General features: G+C 40.1%; 1 protein-coding gene across 1 annotated transcript; it reads right to left on the reverse strand.

Annotated features, from left to right (window-relative positions):
* Positions 1 to 328: 328 nt before the first annotated feature.
* GGACT (gamma-glutamylamine cyclotransferase) lies at positions 329 to 18,524 on the reverse strand. Its single transcript, XM_083361732.1, has 2 exons — positions 18,467 to 18,524; positions 329 to 2,137 (listed from the first exon to the last, which is right to left on the reverse strand). Exon 2 carries the CDS (start codon positions 2,118 to 2,120, stop codon positions 1,647 to 1,649), a length of 474 nt encoding a protein of 157 aa, XP_083217858.1. The 5' UTR covers positions 2,121 to 2,137; positions 18,467 to 18,524; the 3' UTR covers positions 329 to 1,646.
* Between the last annotated feature and the right edge of the window lie 921 nt (positions 18,525 to 19,445).

Raw genomic sequence — 19,445 nt, forward strand, 5'->3', positions numbered from 1 at the left:
AATTTAATTTAATAATATTTCTATACCGCCCTTCTCATATATATATATGAGATTTTCTCAGAGCGACTTTTATGTTTGACTATAGAACAACAGTTGTTGGCACTATGAGACTAGCTGAGAGGCCTCCTATCCAACAAAAGACAAAATTGAGCTATTTTGATACCTTTCAAATGTTACCAGATTCAAATACACAGACGAAGAATGCAGATGAAATTTTTGATCAAGTAGCTCATCAGAGACCTATTAAGGTAGTAGACGTAAAGTACAAAGAATCAAGTTTCAGTTAATCAGATTTATTGCTCTCTCTCTCTCACACACACACAGAGAGGAATCTAGTCAATTAACAGTCATCATTAAATTGGCAGTAAATAAGAATTAAGGGAATTCAGGAGGGGCTGAACTTGGACTGCTTGTGGGTATGTAGACTCCAGGCTGGTTCCTCTCTTGACTCTGCTCCAGGCTTTGCCTCTCCTTCCCTTACAGCAGATGAAAAGGCAATGCACTATTGTCCTCTGTTCTCATACTGTACCATTTTTATAAAAAATGAGTAAAGGAAGGTTAAGACGTACAGCAAACCCTGTTTATGCTTAAATTGAATACAAGGAATCTTCGACTTACAACAGTTCGTTTAGCGACCATTCAAACTTACACTGGAACTGAAAAAAGTGACATGACCATTTCCCACGCTTATGACAGTTGCAGCATCCCCGTGGTCATGCGATCAAAATCCAGACAACTGACTCATATTTATGATGCTGGAAGTGCTGCGGGGTCACGTGGTCCCCTTTTGTAACCTTCTGACAAGCAAAGTCAATGGGGAAGCCAGATTCACTTAGCATCTACATTACTAACAACTGCAGTCATTCACTTAACAACTATGGCAAGAATGGTCATAAAATGGGGCAAAACTCAGATGTCTCATTTAGCAACATAAATTTTGGGCTCAATTGTGGTCATAAGTCGAGGACTACCTGTATTTTATTCAGCTATAGATTTATTTTAGCATTTGTGAATTTGCTACATTTTTTTAAAAAAGTCTAGATTTATTTCAGATGGAAGAGACTACATGTTTCAGGTCCTATAACTCTAGAATAGTGATTGTTTAAAATATCAAAACCCATGAATTCTGAAAATTTTGAACATATTACATTATTTGAAGCCAGTAGTAATATAAGAATTTTGCCAGTTTTGAACTCATTGGTACTATACAATTAATAATTTTAAGAAGGTTCATATTAAGAAAACCAGCATGATGTATGAAAATTATATATTGCAAGAAGTCGGTGACAAAAAAGAAATGGGTACATCACTGATATAAAAATCTTTCGTTTCATGAGTGCTGGCGTTCATGTCATTCTTTCATCTTCCTGTTCATTTGGAAGTCATTGGAAAGCAGATGGTTGGATTCTGAAGGCATCTCTCTGTTGTTCAATGGATTCCCCCATTCTCCCTTGGTCCATTTTTGGCTGGTATGGAAGTTTTACTTGCACACGCCCACAAATAATCTTCTAGATGAAGTTTAAAACCAAGTTCAATTATATTCTGAAGGGCTAAATTAGGACTGCATTTCAGTATAAAATAGTAAAGATGTTCTTCAACACCTGGGTAGGTGTTCATAGGTAGAAGCATTGTTTGATTTTCCACTTTTATTCTCTGCTTTCTCGTAAGACGTAGGAAAGATTATGCTTCCCAAAAGAATCATAGTTATCATAGTAAGGGAGATGCATCCATTCTGCCTGATAAGTAGTAGTACTATACACATAACACTCCAGAATGTTTTTAATTGCTGATATTCCTTCAGATGTGCTACTTTTATTTTCCCACTCAAGTACCTCAACTTTTACTGGAGTACGCTGATACATGTTTGGGCATCCTTCAAATTCATCAAGGAATTGCAACATCTGATCATCAACCAAATATATTTCTCCAGTGACACGGTGCCCCTTTCCTGGATTATTCAGCAAATAAGGAATATTGTATTTGCCTGCAATAACTAGTGGGTATTTCTCCACTGTAAGTCCTCTGGCTTGGAACTGGGATGTCCCATGAACCCCATTTACCATGTGTGGGTAGTTTGGCTGGCCTTTCTTTAGTGTTCCATAGACGAACACCCGGACCATTCTTCCAACTGAAGGGACTGAAAGAAAGCAAGAAAACATAGATTTTTGCATTTCAATCTCTGTCAGCAGTAAATATACTTGTTTAAAACAAGTCAAGAGTGTAAACTGCTATTTCTCACATTTGTTAAAATTTGCAAAAGCTTTTCACTACAGTGAACGTAATGAGTAATTGATTATTGTTGTGGATAGTAGACGACTTCCTAGTTGTAATAAGTTTGTTTATAACGTTCCAGTGGGTCCTGCAACTGCACAAAAAGGTCTTATGAATTGGGTTAAGCAGCCATGTACGTGGTTCCAGTGCTTTCTGTACCTACAATCTGAGCTAATAAAAGATCACTTCTCTCCCCCTGCAATCAGGTAACTGTGCCCAGTTGAGAATGGTTTAGCACATTCCTCCAAAGAAACCACTTATTACAAACAGTTATTAAAGATCTTTAAATTATAATGAGCCTTGGTGGAGCAGAGGGCTGATGCCTCCTTAAGTAACACCAGCTGCCTGCAATTAGTGCAGGTTCACATCCCACCAGGCTCAAGGTTGACTCAGCCTTCCATCCTTCCGAGGTAAGTAAAATGAGGACCCAGATTGTTGGGGGCAATTAAGCTGACTTTGTAATAATGCCGCTTGGGGTGTGTGTGAAAGCCCTAATAAGCAGGCATATACATAGAATGAAGGCTACTGCTAAGCTTGTAAGCCGCCCTGAGTCTTCGGAGAAGGGCGGGATATAAATGGAATTAAAATAAAAATAAAAAATAAAAAATTTCTAGTCTCTACAAATATTCATCAAAAGAATATTGACATCTAAGCAAAGATCAAGACAATTTGAAGAACTTATGTCTGCAGAATCATAACTTTGCCTTTACATAATTAAACAGAACAAAGGAACAAAACAGAACAAGAAATTTAAAGGAATAAAAGCAAAATAACAAAGGAATTGAGATATAGGAGCTTTTCATACTTTTTAAAAATAGAGGTCTACTTAACAGTTATAATAAATAGTGAGCCAGCTTGGTCTAAGTAAGAGGCACCAGGCTAGAAAGCAGGAGACTGTGAGTTCAATTTCCACCTTAGGCATGAAAGCCAATTAGGTGACCTTGGGCCAGTTACTCTCTTCTCATCCCAACTCACATTACAGGGAATGTGTATTTCTTGTGGGGAAAATAGGAGGAAGGAGTAGTATGTATGTTCACCACCTTATGTATAAAAATAATAAAGATGGAATTTTAAAATAAATCTAAAAAAGTACATTATCTGATTGCAATCCTCCAGACATAGTTTACGTCTGTAAACAGTTCAGAGGTTGCAAGTCATATCAGATCTTCAGTCCACTAGCCATTTGAGGTCATTTATCTTTTCAGTACTGAAGGATGAAGGGGAAGATAGACACATGGTTAGCTGTCTCTCTACACAAGAAAATGCATGGAATAACAGGGCTCCATATCTTTTCACATACAGAAGGTTAAGTTAAGGTATGTAACATCTGGTGGCCTCTTGAGGTGCACCTAGCAGACAACCACCTAGCAGACAACAATCCGAGGCAAGTGTGGCAGGGACTGCAGCACTTAACCAACCACAAGGGCAGTACGAGGAGCATGATTAACACCGATGCCTCGTTGGCTGAGGAGCTGAATATCTTCTTCGCTCGCTACGAGGTAAAAAGACCAGACCCCGTAGCCTCTGCTGGCCAGCCTTCTGATTTTCAGCATCTCATCCTCTGAAGACCAAGTGAGAACTGTATTGAAGGCTGTGAATCCCAGCAAAGCCGCAGGCCCAGATGGGGTGCTGGGGATAGTGGTTAAGAACTGTGCCAACCAATTAGCAGGGGTCCTGACAAGGATTTTTAACATCTCCTTGCAAATGGCATGTGTACCATCGTGCTTGAAAGCAGCTACCATTGTCCCAGTCCCCAAGAAAACTGCAGTTGAAGTGCCTGAATGACTACAGACCTGTTGCATTAACGTCTGTCATCATGAAATGCCTCGAAAGACTGGTTCTCCAGCATCTCAGGACATGCCTCCCACTGGATTTTGATAAATATCATTTTGCCTACAGGGGGAACAGGTCGACAGACGATGCCATAGCTACTGCTTTACACTCTGTAGCAAGTCATCTTGAGAAACCTGGAAGCTATGTCAGGATGCTTTTTGTTATAGCTTGGCTTTCAACACCATTTTGCCGAGCACTCTCATCGAGAAGCTGACTGACTTGAAATTTTCCCCCTCCATCTGCGATTGGATTCAAGACTTTCTCAGGGACCAGTTACAAACAGTGAGGGTCGGGTCTGCTTTGTCCACCCCCCTGAAGCTTTGCACTGGCTTGCCACAGTGCTGTGTGCTTAGCCCCTATTTGTACTCTTTGTACACATATCTGTGTATCATCCGACCCATCTACTGCAATAATTAAGTTCGCAGATGATACTACCGTGGTGGGTCTTATTACAGGTGGGGATGAGACAGCATACGGAGCGGAGGTACAAAAACTATCCATATGGTGTTGTAACAACAACTTGCACCTGAACATCGGCAAGATGAAAGAGATGGTGCTAGACTTCTGGAGGAAAAAGGAGGAACCTGCCCCACTTTACATTGGGGAGGACTGTGTGGAGAGTTTCCTCCTTTAAATTTCTGGGAGTCTACCTCTGTGAAGATCTGACCTGGAATGTTAATACAACCCAGGTGGCCAGAAAGGCCCAACAGAGACTTCACTTTCTCAGGGTCTTGCGGAAGAACAGGGTAGAACAACGGCTAATGACCCTTTTACCGGTCTACTATAGAGAGCGTCCTCTTGTATTGTATTGTGGTTTGGTATGCTGCTCTGACAGCCGCGGATAGGAAAGCATTACAGAGGGTGGTGAGCACAGCACAAGACATTTTGGGCTGTCCCCTGACACCACTGGATGACATCGCCAGGGCTCGTTGCCTTGGAAGAGTGAGGAAAATTCTCAGGGATGACTCACACCCTGGTCGGTACCTCTTTACTCTCCTACCATCGGGTAGGAGATATAGGAGTATAGCCAGCCGCACCAACAGGCTGAAAAACAGCTTTTATCCATGGGCTGATAGGCTTTTGAACGAACAGGATATAATTTTATAAACTTTATGCATGACTGACTTGCGAGGCCGGTGTGTTGTGCAATTAGCTCACATGGTGTAATAAGATGGAGGGTTTGTGTCACTGTAAGCTGGGGGTGGGGGCACGAAGGGAGGCTCAGCCAATCTCAATGTATACGTGGTTGTACTTTGACAATAAAGGTTCATTCATTTTCATCCATAAGTGAAACAGGTTTTCTAATACTTCTAAGCATAGATAGCACTTCCCTATCAAGTCGCCAAGAGTCAGACATGGCTGAATGGTGAAATAACAGTACTTCAAATAAAGAATGCAAAATGTGTTTTGCATAATGCTGAACCTAGTTTAGCCACTGAGATTATTTGTCAGTGAATTTAACAAGCCATATTGTTTTTAAAAGAGAAGAAAATGCCACTAACAGAAATAGGGGCTGACTTTTATATTCTCTGTGTGTATATTATATCCCACGTTCAAAGCAGCTTTTCTAACACAGAAAGAAAAAGCCCTTATATTTATTAAAGTCACAAGATCCAGTAATATTTCCCTTTCTCTCCAGTGGTTTTGTTTAACTAAAGCTCAACATACCTGATGCTTTCAGGATTTTGCTGTGCCAAAAACTGCCCAGGAAAGACCATATCTGCTTTTCTAGCATAACAATGTAATCTCTAATTATCAGGTGCAGAATAGCCTTTCTCAGGCAAGCGGCCTCTAAATACGTTACACTATAACCCATCCCATTACCCCAGATGGAGGCAATAACTATAATAATTGCATTCAACCATCTGGAGGCTAGTAGGGCAGTAAAAGGTAATGGAGATACTTTGAAACAGTGGTGTCCAACCTTGGCAACTTTAAGACTTGTGAATTTCAACTCCCAGAATTCCCAAGCCAATATGGTTAAGCCTGGCTGCCTGGGGAATTCTGCCAATTGAAGTCCACATGACTTAAAAGTTGCCAAGATTGGACACCCCAGCTTTAAATGGTGGACAGTGCACCTGAACCTGAGCTTAATTACACTTCTTCCAAATCCTTTTCTCTCTCTTATTCGTTAGAACATGTGTTGTGTATTGCAATTGTCTGAACTAAAATTGGCCTTCTAATGGTCCAAAATGCTTATAAGTGGCAAATGAAACAAATGAACCAAGCAAAATGAACAAACAATCCAACCCAGAACAATGTTTTTAGGAAAAAAAAATCCAGCTTGAGTCTTGAGCTACATCTTTCCTCCTAATAAAAAACTTGGTTTGTACATGAATGCACTTAGTTTTGGCCCCGTTTAATGAATTCTTATGCTTTCAAGCTATAATTCCCAGAAATCCTTAGGAAAACATATGAAAATTTATGCTGTTAAGACTTTAGAATAGAGTGGTTATTAATGTAGGCCAGTGGTGAGATTCAAATATGTGAACAACCGGTTCTCTGTGTGGATGCTGCTTTCGGAAGTCCACTCTGGGCCTGGGCAACAAAAAATTAGCTACTGGTTCTGTTGAAGTGGTGCTAACTGGCTGAATCCCACCACTGATGTAGGCCCAAGTTGACAATGACAAAGCCAGAATAGCAAACAGCATAGAACAGGGCTTTTCAACGGGTGGTACACATACCACTTGTGGTACTTTGCCACATGGCAGGTGGTACGTGATTGCTAGCCAAGTGTAGCAGGGGAGGGAAATGAGCCTAAGCGAGCCAAGCCTGAGAGAGGGAGAGGCCGTGGAGCTATAGGACTGTTTGGGCTCGGCAGAAGCCCCAGGAGACTGCGGGGCTCCAGCTGATTGGCTCCAGCTGACTGGCACTTCCAGAAGCAGCTCGGAGCTGGAGGTGAACTGAAGAAAAAAAGGGGTGGAGGGGGAAGGGGAAAAAAGACATCAGGAAAGGTTTAATCCATTTAAACAAATGTAATTAGTTTTACCCCCTTTGAGTCTGACTGTGGCTTTTAGAAAGTTTTCTTTGAAGGTAATCTGGCTTAATTTAAAGCTAAAGCTTTTCGCAATTGCCGGAGCTTTTCTGTCTGGGTTCCAACATTGTGACACGTGACACACCTGAGGCAGCTTAAAGAGAAAAAAAACGGAGTTTGTGTTTCTTTATTTTCTTGCTTTTCACTTGATTACTGTGTTTTTAAGGGTACAGGGAAGGGATGGGGTGGGGTGCATTCTTACTACACTGTGGAAGAGCTCAGAAGGGCCAACCAACTAGCTCAGGAGTCTACAAACTTAGAAACGTTAAGACCTGTGGACTTCAACTCCCAAAATTCCTCAACCAGCCATGAGTGCTGAGGAATTCTGGGAGTTGAAGTCCACAAGTCTTAAAAGTGCCAAGTTTGAAGACCCCTGAACTAGCTGGTAGTGGTGCATATTAATAAAAAAGGTAAAGGTAAAGGTTCCCCCACACATGTGTGCTAGTCGTTTCCGACTCTAGGGGCCGGTGCTCATCTCCATTTCAAAGCCGAAGAGTCAGCGCTTGTCCGAGGACGTCTCCGTGGTCATGTGGCCGGCATGACTAGATGCCAAAGGCGCACGGAATGCTGTTACCTTCCCACCGTTGTGGTCCCTATTTTTCTACTTGCATTTTTACGTGCTTTCAAACTGCTAGGTTGGCAAACATGGATAAATTCATCATACATTTGTCAGTACAAAGGGAAAGTGATTCAGCAAAGGAACAGCCACCGAAGAAATTAAAAGTGGTACTTTTTTACTTTTTTTCTACAACTTGTAATAGTTTATTAGTTATAGAATAAATAAAATACAAAAACACAAAAGCAAATAGTAGGACACAGTGGGGAGGAAAAAGGGGGGAAAAGGAAAAAGAACAGACTTCCTCTGTTGCAGTAGAAGGAAGCATTAACATTGAACCTCAACTTTTTACTTTTCCATAATATTATAAACTAGCCATTTCTATAACAACAAATGAATCTAATCAGTAAAACCCAAAATCCCCTCCCCCACCCTTTTTTTTTAGTCATCAGGTTTTTGACACCTTGCTAACTAAGCACTGGTGATACTCAAATATTGTCATGTCCTAAAAGTGGTACAATCTGTGAAAAGGTTGAAAAGCCCTGGTATAGAAGACCACAGTATAGCAACTGCCTTCGATCAGGGTCTTTTCAACCTACAATGTTTTTATTCATTCTGTTTTCCCCTCCCCCTCTCAAATTTCATCTCATAAGAGTCTGGAAGTTTCTAGCAGAGTATGGAAGTATCAACCTGTTTGCTAGTTCAACTTCTGTCTCAGCCATGAAGTCATTAACAGAGGGATATTCCCTTTAGTTCTAGTGATATTCTAGTGATATTCTCACTAGTTGAAAACCAAGGCAGCATAATGATGATGCCTTCTTTTCAAGACATTATAATGATTTGGTCTGTTTCATAAACATTTAGCTTATTTACATTTAACCTTCTTCCAAACTATTTCTCTTTTTTCTCTCATGAAATAGTTCAGGGGTGTTATATTCTTCCACAAAGATAAGAAATTAATGGTGGTTGTTTTTGTTTTGGAACAAAAATATCATAATTTTCCAGATAGCGATTTGAGTAAGAAATGCAGACCCTTCAGGAAGAAATTTTGCCCACTGAGGACTGAAAAAGAATCAGAGTTAAATGTGCAATTAATCCCCACTGGGGACTTGTATTCACTTTGAATTCTAAAATGGGAGAATTGTAAAACAAATTGTTCACAATCAAGAGGTCATTTGCCAGAGTAAGTATAAAAAAAGGAATTAAAAATGTACATTGAAATCTTCATATCTGTTTGCAAAAGATATACTTTATTTACATTATGCATTTTTTTCATTGGGAACATGAAAGGGATTTTTTTCTCTCCCCCCCCCCCCAAAAAAAAGCAGAATAAAGCTTCTTCATCTTCATGTATCATAAAGAAATTGAAGCTCTGGTTATTCTGTTACAGAACTGATTCCAAGAGGCAAAAAAGTCTCCAAGGCTATCCTTAAAATATAGGAATATACTTTCCCTTTTAGATCACAATTATTGGCAATCTATTTTATAGAAGTAAATAGCCAGTCAGGAGATTTAAACTTAAAATAAGACCAATGTTTGTAGCAGAAATCCTTCAGTTACCTGATCAACCTTCCCATTCCCTAGCTGTTTTGAATTCCGAGACCAAGCATACAAGATGAATAACCCTGGGTTGTGTATGTAACCACAATGCTCAGCATCTTCTCCTCTCCCATTCTTGAAATGTTCATAATCAGACTAGTGTCCTGGGATAGCAGGAGCAGGACACCACTTTGTGAAGTATGACAGAGGTTAAGAAAAAAGGGGACGGGATACTTTGTTCTTGCTGCTGTCTCATTGAGGCATCAAGAGAGAGATGAAGTGACCAGGAAATATCTAGCTGTAAGAGGTCAGAAGACTCAATATGGGTATGACTTCAGGTTGTTCATGGGTTTTGATGAGTGCTTGGGGTGTTTGTCTTGGCAATATTTTGGGAAATGGTTTGCCCATAGCTGAGAGAATGTGATGGCCCAAGGTCACCCAGCTGGCTTTGTGGCTGAAGGAACTCATGATCTCCTGGTTTCTAGTCGGGTGCCATAATCGCTACACCAAACTGCCTCTCAGAGGGGAATTTAGGACTGCTGTTTTGTGGGGGTTTTCTTGTTAAGAGTTTGAGTGGGAGTCATTTAACTCTGCTTTAAAACACAGTTAAATGATGATTTAAATCACTGGGATTTCATGGTCAAATATTGATTTAAGTGACTTCACAGAATATTGGTTTCTCTCACAGATGTGATTTCACACCAGGATTCTGATTTGGATTTTATGCCTCAAATACTCATTTTATGGCCCTCCGCAAATCAAAACAAAAATATAAAAAAATGGAACACCACAATGGGAAATCAAGTGCTGAAATATATGTCACATTTTAATTGCGCTGTTTAGCTTAGATGTTCAGGCAGCATCTTCCAGGTGGTGTTTAATTAATGGGGAATTACATGCAAGTACCAGTAACAATCCCGTAGCCTTATGTGTGCATGACTTCGGTTGTTTCAGGACCAGCTCTGGTCCTCTTTGGTGGTTTAACTTTGGCTTGGATGCAGAAAGAGCAACAATCATATTCTGTTTTCCCTTCAATGGAAAACCAACCAGCTCATGTTTTTTTCTCCACGGCTGCTGATCGGGGTAGAGGTGGTGGGTGGGGAGAAGAAGTGTGACATCTGGAGCTTCTTTTGCCTTCTTTCTCTTTTGCATGGAGCAAAGCAGGGGATCCTGTGCTTCCCATCCCAAGCAACCTTCTGCCTCCTGTTCCTTGGGCTAATCTGCAGGCATTGTTTAAAACAGATTTCTCCCTCAGTCATTGCTGTATCCTGCAATCACGATTTCAGCTATTAGGGGGGAAAAATCCAGGTGGCAAAATTGCTTGCAATTGTATCTTTTTCTGCAAAAGGATACCAGGCTGTTGTTGTTAACCAGATCAATGTACACAAATGTGGATGCTAACTTTTCTGTTGCTCCAGGATTGTGACTGGGTGGTTTTTGGGGTTTTTTTGGATGCTTTATTGTTTTAACTGTTTTATAGTTTTAGGATGGTACACCGTCTAGAGTTACTTGGCTGAAAGGATAGTTATAGAAATAGAATAAATAAAATTAAATAAATAATCACTTCACCTCTATTGAAAGGCTAATTATTCATCTTGTGGAAAGAGGAAATAACAATAGCTGGTGCTTAATTTTACAATGATAGTAAAAAAAAAACGGGCAGTATAAATAAAATATGTAACAGCAGAGATAGATGTGTCCTGATTTGTATTCTAAAGAAAAAAGTTGGCAACTACAGTATTTAACTAGTTCCGACTAGTCAGAAATTAGGCCTCACAATATACTTCAGGACAAAACAACTTATTGAAAAGATTCTGTAATGAAATATTCATACTTCAGCCATTAAAGTTTAATATCCTGGGAAAATGAGTGAAATCTGTGTGTCATTTTTTTCAAGTAATTTCCTTTAACTACAACTGACAGCCTATCCAACTTCTGGTAAGGCTTATTTACCTGAGGAAGGAAAAGTAACAGTGATAAAAAAAGAACATATGGAGTACATTGGGTTGGAGGGGAGAACGAATTAAAATAATTGAAAAACCTTAACTAGGATCATTCATTCAGATCTGTTAGGGTGCATTTTATTTCAAGCTACTAATTCAGTAATTCCTTGTAAGAGTATTAGAAGCATATTAATAGCAGCTGTAACTGGTCAACAGCAGAGCATGTTTTTGCTTTTATTATTTTTTCTTTTATTAAAGTTTTTATTAAAAATTGTAACTAATTTACTTATAAATACACTATTAGTGGGGAACTAATATAACATCCTGGAAGCATCTCTGAAGTGATAGAAAGTCTGTTGTTTTGATGCAAAAGCTAGACTCCAAGAGATGCTATAAGGCACTAATGGGGAAATGAGCTGTCACTGAATCCTGCCAGAGACACTGGAGGACAAGCTGCCCACTCATTGTTTGGTTTCTCCTGGATTTTGTTTCTTGTTCTGCAAAAATGTAATGCAGTGCTAGGAAATACCCGTGTTTAGCAAAATAGCTGTTACTATGATGGAGGGAGCAGCAGATGAATCACTGCAGTGTTACATTTTCCACATTTTTCTGCCGTTATTTGGGAATCAAGCAGAGTGAACTAACTTAAATCCAAAGGACTTAAAAGACTGATGTAAATCTACATTTATTCATCCCCAGAAGAAACCTCAGATTTAAACCTGACTGATCTGTCAATCAGGCTAGCGTAAATATTTATTTAGTAATATTCCAAGCATAAAAATGATAATTTACAATATAATACAAGACTTTCTGGCAAGAATATTGGCACAATATTTTGGATTGTAGTTTTTAAAATTTTGCTTATATCAAATTGCTGAACGAAGAGCAATATATTAGCAAAAAGGAAGTCTCCAATTTTTTGTTCTCTGCCTCTATTTCCTCACTCAGCCAAACCAAATACTTCACACCAAAGTTTTGGTGTCTTATGTCCAGCAAAAGTTAAAAAAAACAACCATCAATAACCAAGAGCTAGAAATTTGATATGATAAGCTGTCTGTCATAAGATAAAAGCTGAAATGGATACACTTTCATGTGATTTTGTTATTCAGTTTTATAAGATAGGTCGGAATATCCAGGGATTGGCTGGTCGCTTATATGGCTGATCGCTTATAAAGTACTCTTGGAATGAGCGCTTTATAGATCATAAAGCACATATGTCCTGCCAACTCCCTCCCCCCACTGCGTTTCTGGAACTTGGCTACTGGTTCCCCTTTATGACCACTTGTACTGGTCATATAACTGTGATTTTTTATTTTATTTATTTTTTTAAAAAAAATTTCTGAAAAAAAATAATGCTCACTTGGAAGAATGGGTTTGCACTTACTATTATTATTAATTAAATTTGTTTGCTGCCCATCTCGCCGAGATGTTCACTTAATGACTGCAGATTTGCTTAACTGCCACATAAAAAGCATGGTAAAATTGAAGCTGGTGATGTGGGTGCAACTTATGACCGTATCGATTGCGGTCGTAGTCTAGGAACACCTGTATGCGTGCCTTGCAGTTGCAGGCAGACAAAGCAGAAATACCAGCATCTCTCTGTCCTATTTTTTTTTTCTTACACCAAGTAACCAAAGGGAAATTATTTAAATTTTAAATTATTAAAATATGTTCCATATGAGGTACATAGGAAATCCCTAGATCCTTTGGGCATAAGATGAAGTACTGATGGCTCTATAAAGACCCGAGCTCACCCATTTTTACTGTATTGCAAGACAGTATCCTATTTTTCTATCTTTTTACTTCAATAACTACTTTCTTTGGAAGAAAAAAAAAGTCTTCGCTGTTGGCTCAGTGACCAGATATAGTTACATATTAATTCTTTAGAAGTTCCTGAAAACTGTAGGAAACAGGTGAAAAAACAAAATGCCTTGAACTTTAAACCTGAGCCCAGTCTGTTTGAATAAAGCGAGTTTTAAGGTCACTCTTCACTCAGTGCTAACTTTCAAGAAGGACCCACATGCCAGAAGGGACTCCTGGGACTGCATCCTGTTGGTTCTTTTGATGCTTTCATTTTGTAACTTGCTATTTTCTTTAGAGGCAGACAACGGGCTTCCTGCTTGGGCCAGCCGCTGTCCAGCCTTACCAAATATCTCAGAAGCGTTTATGGCAAAACACCTTTCTTACATTAGCCAGGGAGGCACCAGTGGAAACCACAGCTCCTTTGAAATCAAAAGGTTAAGAGACTTCTCTCAGCAGTTGTCCACTATGGAACTATGAAATCCTGGTTTGTGAAAACAAACAGCATTACAACCATTGAACAATACCTGTGAGAATGCTTTGTATTTTACTTCACAGACAGATTTAAGCATTCAGTTATTTGAATTTCATTTGAAACAGGACCGCTGTTTACGTGCAGCTGTCTTTTAAAGGTCAAGAAGTCCCTGAAGAAATGAAGGAAGGTATGAAATCATTTTTAAACATAGATATCTGAAAGGTACACAAGGCGTGCTGAATCTCACAAAATTCTAGAATCAAATGACATCCTCTTCCTCTCTAAATCCCCAAATGACGGGTGATCTGCAGCATTCCTGTGATATCTTCATAGTCTTCCATGAACCAAAACACTCCAATACCTCTTTTTAAGAATGGATGCAAACTCCTGCTTGAAACATGAGTCAGGCATAGGAGTGTATAAATGGCATTCCTTCCCCACTGAAGTTGCAAGCAGAATATTCCACTTCAGCATTGGGCTAACATATAGGCATGAAATGAAATCCAGCGAGTAATCTATGATTAGCAGAGAATGCTTCACAATACTTCACAAATAGTTGTGAAGATTAATTGGAAATTCTAAGCAGCATTGACTGCTTCACTGTAAAAAATGACTGTGATAAATATAACATTTATTTATTATTAAATTTATCTACACCGACGCTAGGCGGCAATCATCAATATACTTCTATTGAGACTAGTCCAGACTACCTTATGCCTGCTAATAGATAAACCATAAGATGAAGTAATATAACAGGGATTTCTTCACATTTATTAAACAAACAGAAATGTTTAAACATGAAAAAAGATAAGATTACCAACTGTTATCTACATGGTAGGTAGTACGCATGTGTGCGTTCCTTTATAGTTGGTATTGGAAATTAGTAATCAGTGAATTACTAATTACAGAACCCAAACAAGTGCAGCTCATAGAGCGGTGGTGTCACATGAGCACACAGATTGTCCTCAATTTACTATAATTGAGCCTGGAATTATAGTTGTAAGTTGTGCTGGTCATTAAGGGACTAACCTAATTTTATGACTTTTGTTTGCAGTGGTCATTAAGCAAACCCATCATTGCAATCAGCATTTTTTTTTTGCTGGAAACTGAAAAATAAGCACCAGTTTCCAGCAAAAAAAGGAAATCATAAATTATGGTCACATGACTGCGAATATCAGAATTTTGAATCTGAGTCATAAGTACTTTTCTTGGGCTTGTCATAACTTCACATGGTTGATAAGCAACTGGTCATAACGTGAAGACTATTTGTATTGCATCATGCTTATTACCACCCATGCTTACAGACTAGCTGTAGCTTCTGAGTGATCTTCAAGAGCAGCCCCAAGTAACCGCATTTGCAATAATCTATTCTTGAGATGCCTAGGACATTACTGACCATATGAAGGGCCTTTTGATTCAGGAATGGGTACAACTGGCACATAAGATGAATCTTCGCAAAGATCCTTTCTCCATTGGCTGCCATCTGCTTTTCATGCAGAAGCCACGAGTCCAAAATTATTCTCCAATTGTGCACCAGTGTTGAATAGGAAAGTGTAACTGAATCCAAGGCTAAAGATGGAGACTCCCCAGCAGGGATAGAGCCTATGTCTGTTCCTTCTCAGCCAAATCCACACAGCCTCCAGGAACTGGGACAGGACATCAATAACATCACTTACACGGCCTGAGGCCAAGTTATATAAATGGGGATTATCACCATACTTGATCCAACAGATGATCTCAACCAGCAGTTTCATGGTGATGTGGAACAGCAGGGGGAACATGCCTAACTAAAACCATCCTGGTTTTGTCACAAGACATCAAAAGCACAACCAATTCAGTCTCTGTACTAAACGCTGACATGAAAGAAGTCCAAATAATCTGCTTCCTTCAGGTTCTCTAGAGCTGAAGCCTGACCTCCTCTATAAAAGGGGACGCTGAATGATAGTTGTCCAGGTGTCAAACCTCAGGCTGAAAAGCCCAGCCAAAGCAGAATACCAGAGCCATTGTGTCCTCTAATGATTACTGTGTTGAGCATATACAAACAGGTAGGGTTAAAGGAAAGCTAACTCTGAGGAAATGGTGGGAAGCAGTTAATTAAAAAGATGGAACTTTCCCTCCCCTCTCTGACAGGTTCGGGTTACGTTCTCCAATAAATTGTTCATTAATTCTTATGAGAAGAAACTTTAGTTTGCCAAAACAACTCGTTCAACAGCTCCAACTCTCACACTGATAAGGACACTTGTAGATTCAGAATTCTCACCTCTCTCCCTCCCACACTGTTGACAGGTTAGAAGCATGTAGTGGTTCTAAAGACCGTAGGGTTTGCAGCCTGATACCAGGACTGTTGTTGGAGAGGGTGTACCAACAACCTCCTCATAGGCTAAAGGGACTATATCTTCCTTCCTTAAAGAATTTAAGTGGTGTTCCCCTTAAGACATTGTATGAACCTAATTACAGGTCATCTTTCACCACTCAGAAGGGACCTGGATCTAACAAACAGGTAGCTGAGCTAACAGACTGGAGAACCCTCTTTACTTCTTAGGAAACACAGGAAACTCACTCCAAATAACTAACTATATAAGGCCTTGCCCACCGGAGTCCAACTCTGAGCGAATTTGAATAACTCTTATCTGCCAAATATGAGAATATTCCTCACAGTGGCCCTGCAGTTCATCCTTTCCCAGTAGGATCAGATTGCTCTAAACCAGAGGCTGGATGATGGGAAAGTGCAGATGCAATAAAGTCCAAGAAATAAGGATGTTTCACTCCATTGTCAGCAAAATTTAATCCCAAATATGGGTTCTTATGCTCAGTGTGATTTACTCTTCATCTTTCCTCAACAGCACAAGACTCTTCTACATTTTTATTAGTGGTTATCATGATAATTGATAGAATTCTTATAAATCTTTGTTATACATGTCTACTATAAATGTTTTAAAGGTAAAGGGACGCGGTGGCTCAGTGGGTCAGGACACTGAGCTTGTCGATCAGAAGGTCGGCAGTTTGGCGGGTTGAATCCCGAGTGCCGTGTAACAGAGTGAGCGCCTGTTACTCGTCCCAGCTTCTGCCAACCTAGCAGTTCGAAAGCACGTAAAAATGCAAGTAGAAAAATAGGGACCACTACGGTGGGAAGGTAACAGCGTTCTGTGCGCCTTTGGCATCTAGTCATGCCGGCCACATGACCACGGAGACGTCCTCAGACAAGTGCTGGCTCTTTGGCTTTGAAACGGAGATGAGCACTGGCCCCTAGAGTCGGAAACGACTAGCACGCATGTGCAGGGGAACCTTTACCTTTACCTATAAATGTTTTGAGCTGGAGGGAAAGTTAGGCTACAATTCCTAAAAAAAAAAGTTTTGAACACTCAGTGAAATAAAGTAGAATGTTTTCAGTTAAGGCAAAAAATAGCAACAATTCAGAACTAACATTTTAAAAAACAAGCATTTTTTTAAAAAAATATTTTGAAAAGAACATTTCTCTGCAGGTAAATTTTATATTACAATTCAGCAATTCCTGTTGTTTTTTGCTTTCACCCTCCTTGGTATTAATATCAAAAAATGACTGACTGCACTTGTAAAGTTTTGCAGATTTTTTTATATATTTATAGCATTATTATAGGGCAAATGTACAAAAAATGTATCTCCCCAAGTCACTCTTTTATATGACTTACTAGTTCAAACTAAAGGGATTTGGCTCAGCATTTTTTCATGAATATATATGGTATTTTGAGCCCTGTAATCCTCCATATATCAATAATAGATAGGTACTACGTGATGGCCAACAATTTTCTCTGATTTGCTCAAAACAGGCTATCACAATACTATCACAATACTAAACATGCATTCAGTGGTTTATATTTCTAGGAACCACCTATACTTAAAAAAAAAAGGATCAGCAATTTATTCCAGAGTATAATCCTCAATGGCAAAAGGTTCCTTAGTATGGTTTCTTTCCAGGAAGCAAGGTAGAGAACAAAATACCTCTGTTACATTTGAAGACATTTTATATGATAAATGATGATATAAATATACGTAGCCTAAAGCGTAGTTCATCTGATGTACAGCAAAACCAATTAATATTATTAGGATAAGCCACAAAATATTTCACTCGGCTATTCCCCTTCCCTTTTCACACAGTTGTTAAAAAGAGCTCAGAAGTCTTTACTCTGTTTTAGGTTAGCAAAGCAGGCAAATTACAGTTAATCCATTTATTTATTTGATTTACTGCCCCCCTCAACTCTGGGTGGCTTAGAAATATTAAAAACTTAATAAAACCATGAACAATAAATATTCCTAATGGCAGTAATAAATTACGGTTAGAAAGATGGAAAGAAGCAGGATGTGGGAGGGGAAGTGGGGTCTTCTCTTAATCCATCAACCAGCTCCACCAACACACACACACACACACACACACACTGAGGTTCAAGGCAACTTCAGGCTTTAGGGCAGGGGTAGGCAACCTCGGCTCTTTTATGAGTCATGGACTTCAACTCCCAGAATTCCTGAGCCAGCATAGCTGGCTCAGGAATTCTGGGAGTTGAAGTCCATGAGTCATAAAAGAGCCGAGGTTGCCTACCCTGGGATAAACGGTCCAGTCGAACGGGAAGTTTTCGTCGGCACATTCTCACTCTCTTCATCCACTAAAACAGTTAATTTTTATGACTCCGCTCAAGGGGAAGAGAGTTAATTCCCTTGAGCCAAAGAGACCTTTCGCCCCAGCTGCCCCTACCCACTGACAACCACGAAAGCTCCTTCCATGGCGCTCCAACCGGGTTTTAAACCACGGTCGACCAATACGATCGCTCGCTTTCCCTCACGTGATCTTGCCAGGGGGCACGCGCCGCTCCGTTTGAAAGCCCGCTCTAACCCGACCTCGCTATTCCTCTCACTCAAAGCCCCCCCCGCCCCCGCCCCGAATTTCACATGACGCGCCTTAGCCAATCACCTTCGAAAACACTGGCACCAATCTCGGGGTTCTATGACAGCCCGAACTCTTCCACCCCTTTAAAAAAGCTCACCTGCCAGGTTGGACGGCCGTCGACTCCACCTCGTTCGACTTGCCAGACTGTAAAATTCTCCGACCTTCTCACCTCAGTCGTTTCCGGGTTGTGGCCCTTTTAAAAGCCGATGATTGGGCGGAGCCACCTGGCGTCACAATAGGGCTGGGCTAGGAAGGGACTTTCGGTTATGTAGATCAGGGGTCTTCCATGCTGGCTGAGGAATTCTGGGAGTTGAAGTCCACAAGTCACAAAAGGGCCAAGTTTGAAGACCCCCTGATGTAGATGAAGGGGTGGGGGTTGTTGCCAGGAGGGCACGACTTTTTCCCCCATTAAAGGTGCAAATGTTTATTCATGTTTCTTGAGGTATATGTGTGATTTTATACACACACGTATATGCGTACACATGACTATCTCATATATAAGATTCTGGGTGACTTACCAACCAAGCAACTATAAAAACAACAGAAGAACATTACAACAAATTAATAATGAGGAAAAAAAATTGGACAGCATATAAAATAAAATGCGTAAAACTCGCAGCCAGGAAACCAATCATCAAAATAATCAGGACTGTAAAGCTGCTGCAGGGGCTCTGTCACACAGCCAGGTCCCAAGGCAAAACTACATTTTCAGGACCCTGTGAAAAGCCAGCAAGATCTGATCTTCAAGGGAATGGTGTTGTATAGCAGTGATGGCAACTGTTTGGACCAAGCGTGCCCAAAATTTGGAAATGCCTAATTTGACTGCTGGTTTATCATCTTGCTCCAAACAAAATCTTCCCTATCTCCCCCCATCTAGGCCACCATGAACAGTGGTACTCAATAGCAGTGCCAAGGTTGGGCCTGCAGTAGAGGGCCTGACTTCTTGCTTCAGCCCTAAGGCTACCGTTGCCACTTAAAATGTCCATCTTCTGATGTTCCTCAAACAGATCTTTTTCTGGTGGCCTCTACAGCCTCCCTTCAATGCTTCTTGTGGTAATTGGAATATGTCTGACCAA

Source organism: Vipera ursinii, assembly GCF_947247035.1.
Source record: "Vipera ursinii genome assembly, chromosome: 4".
In the NCBI taxonomy this organism is placed as follows: Eukaryota; Metazoa; Chordata; class Lepidosauria; order Squamata; family Viperidae; genus Vipera; species Vipera ursinii.

Coding starts and splice junctions, on each gene's coding strand:
- GGACT (XM_083361732.1), bottom strand. CDS start 2,120: ATGGTCCGGGTGTTCGTCTATGGAACACTAAAGAAAGGCCAGCCAAAC.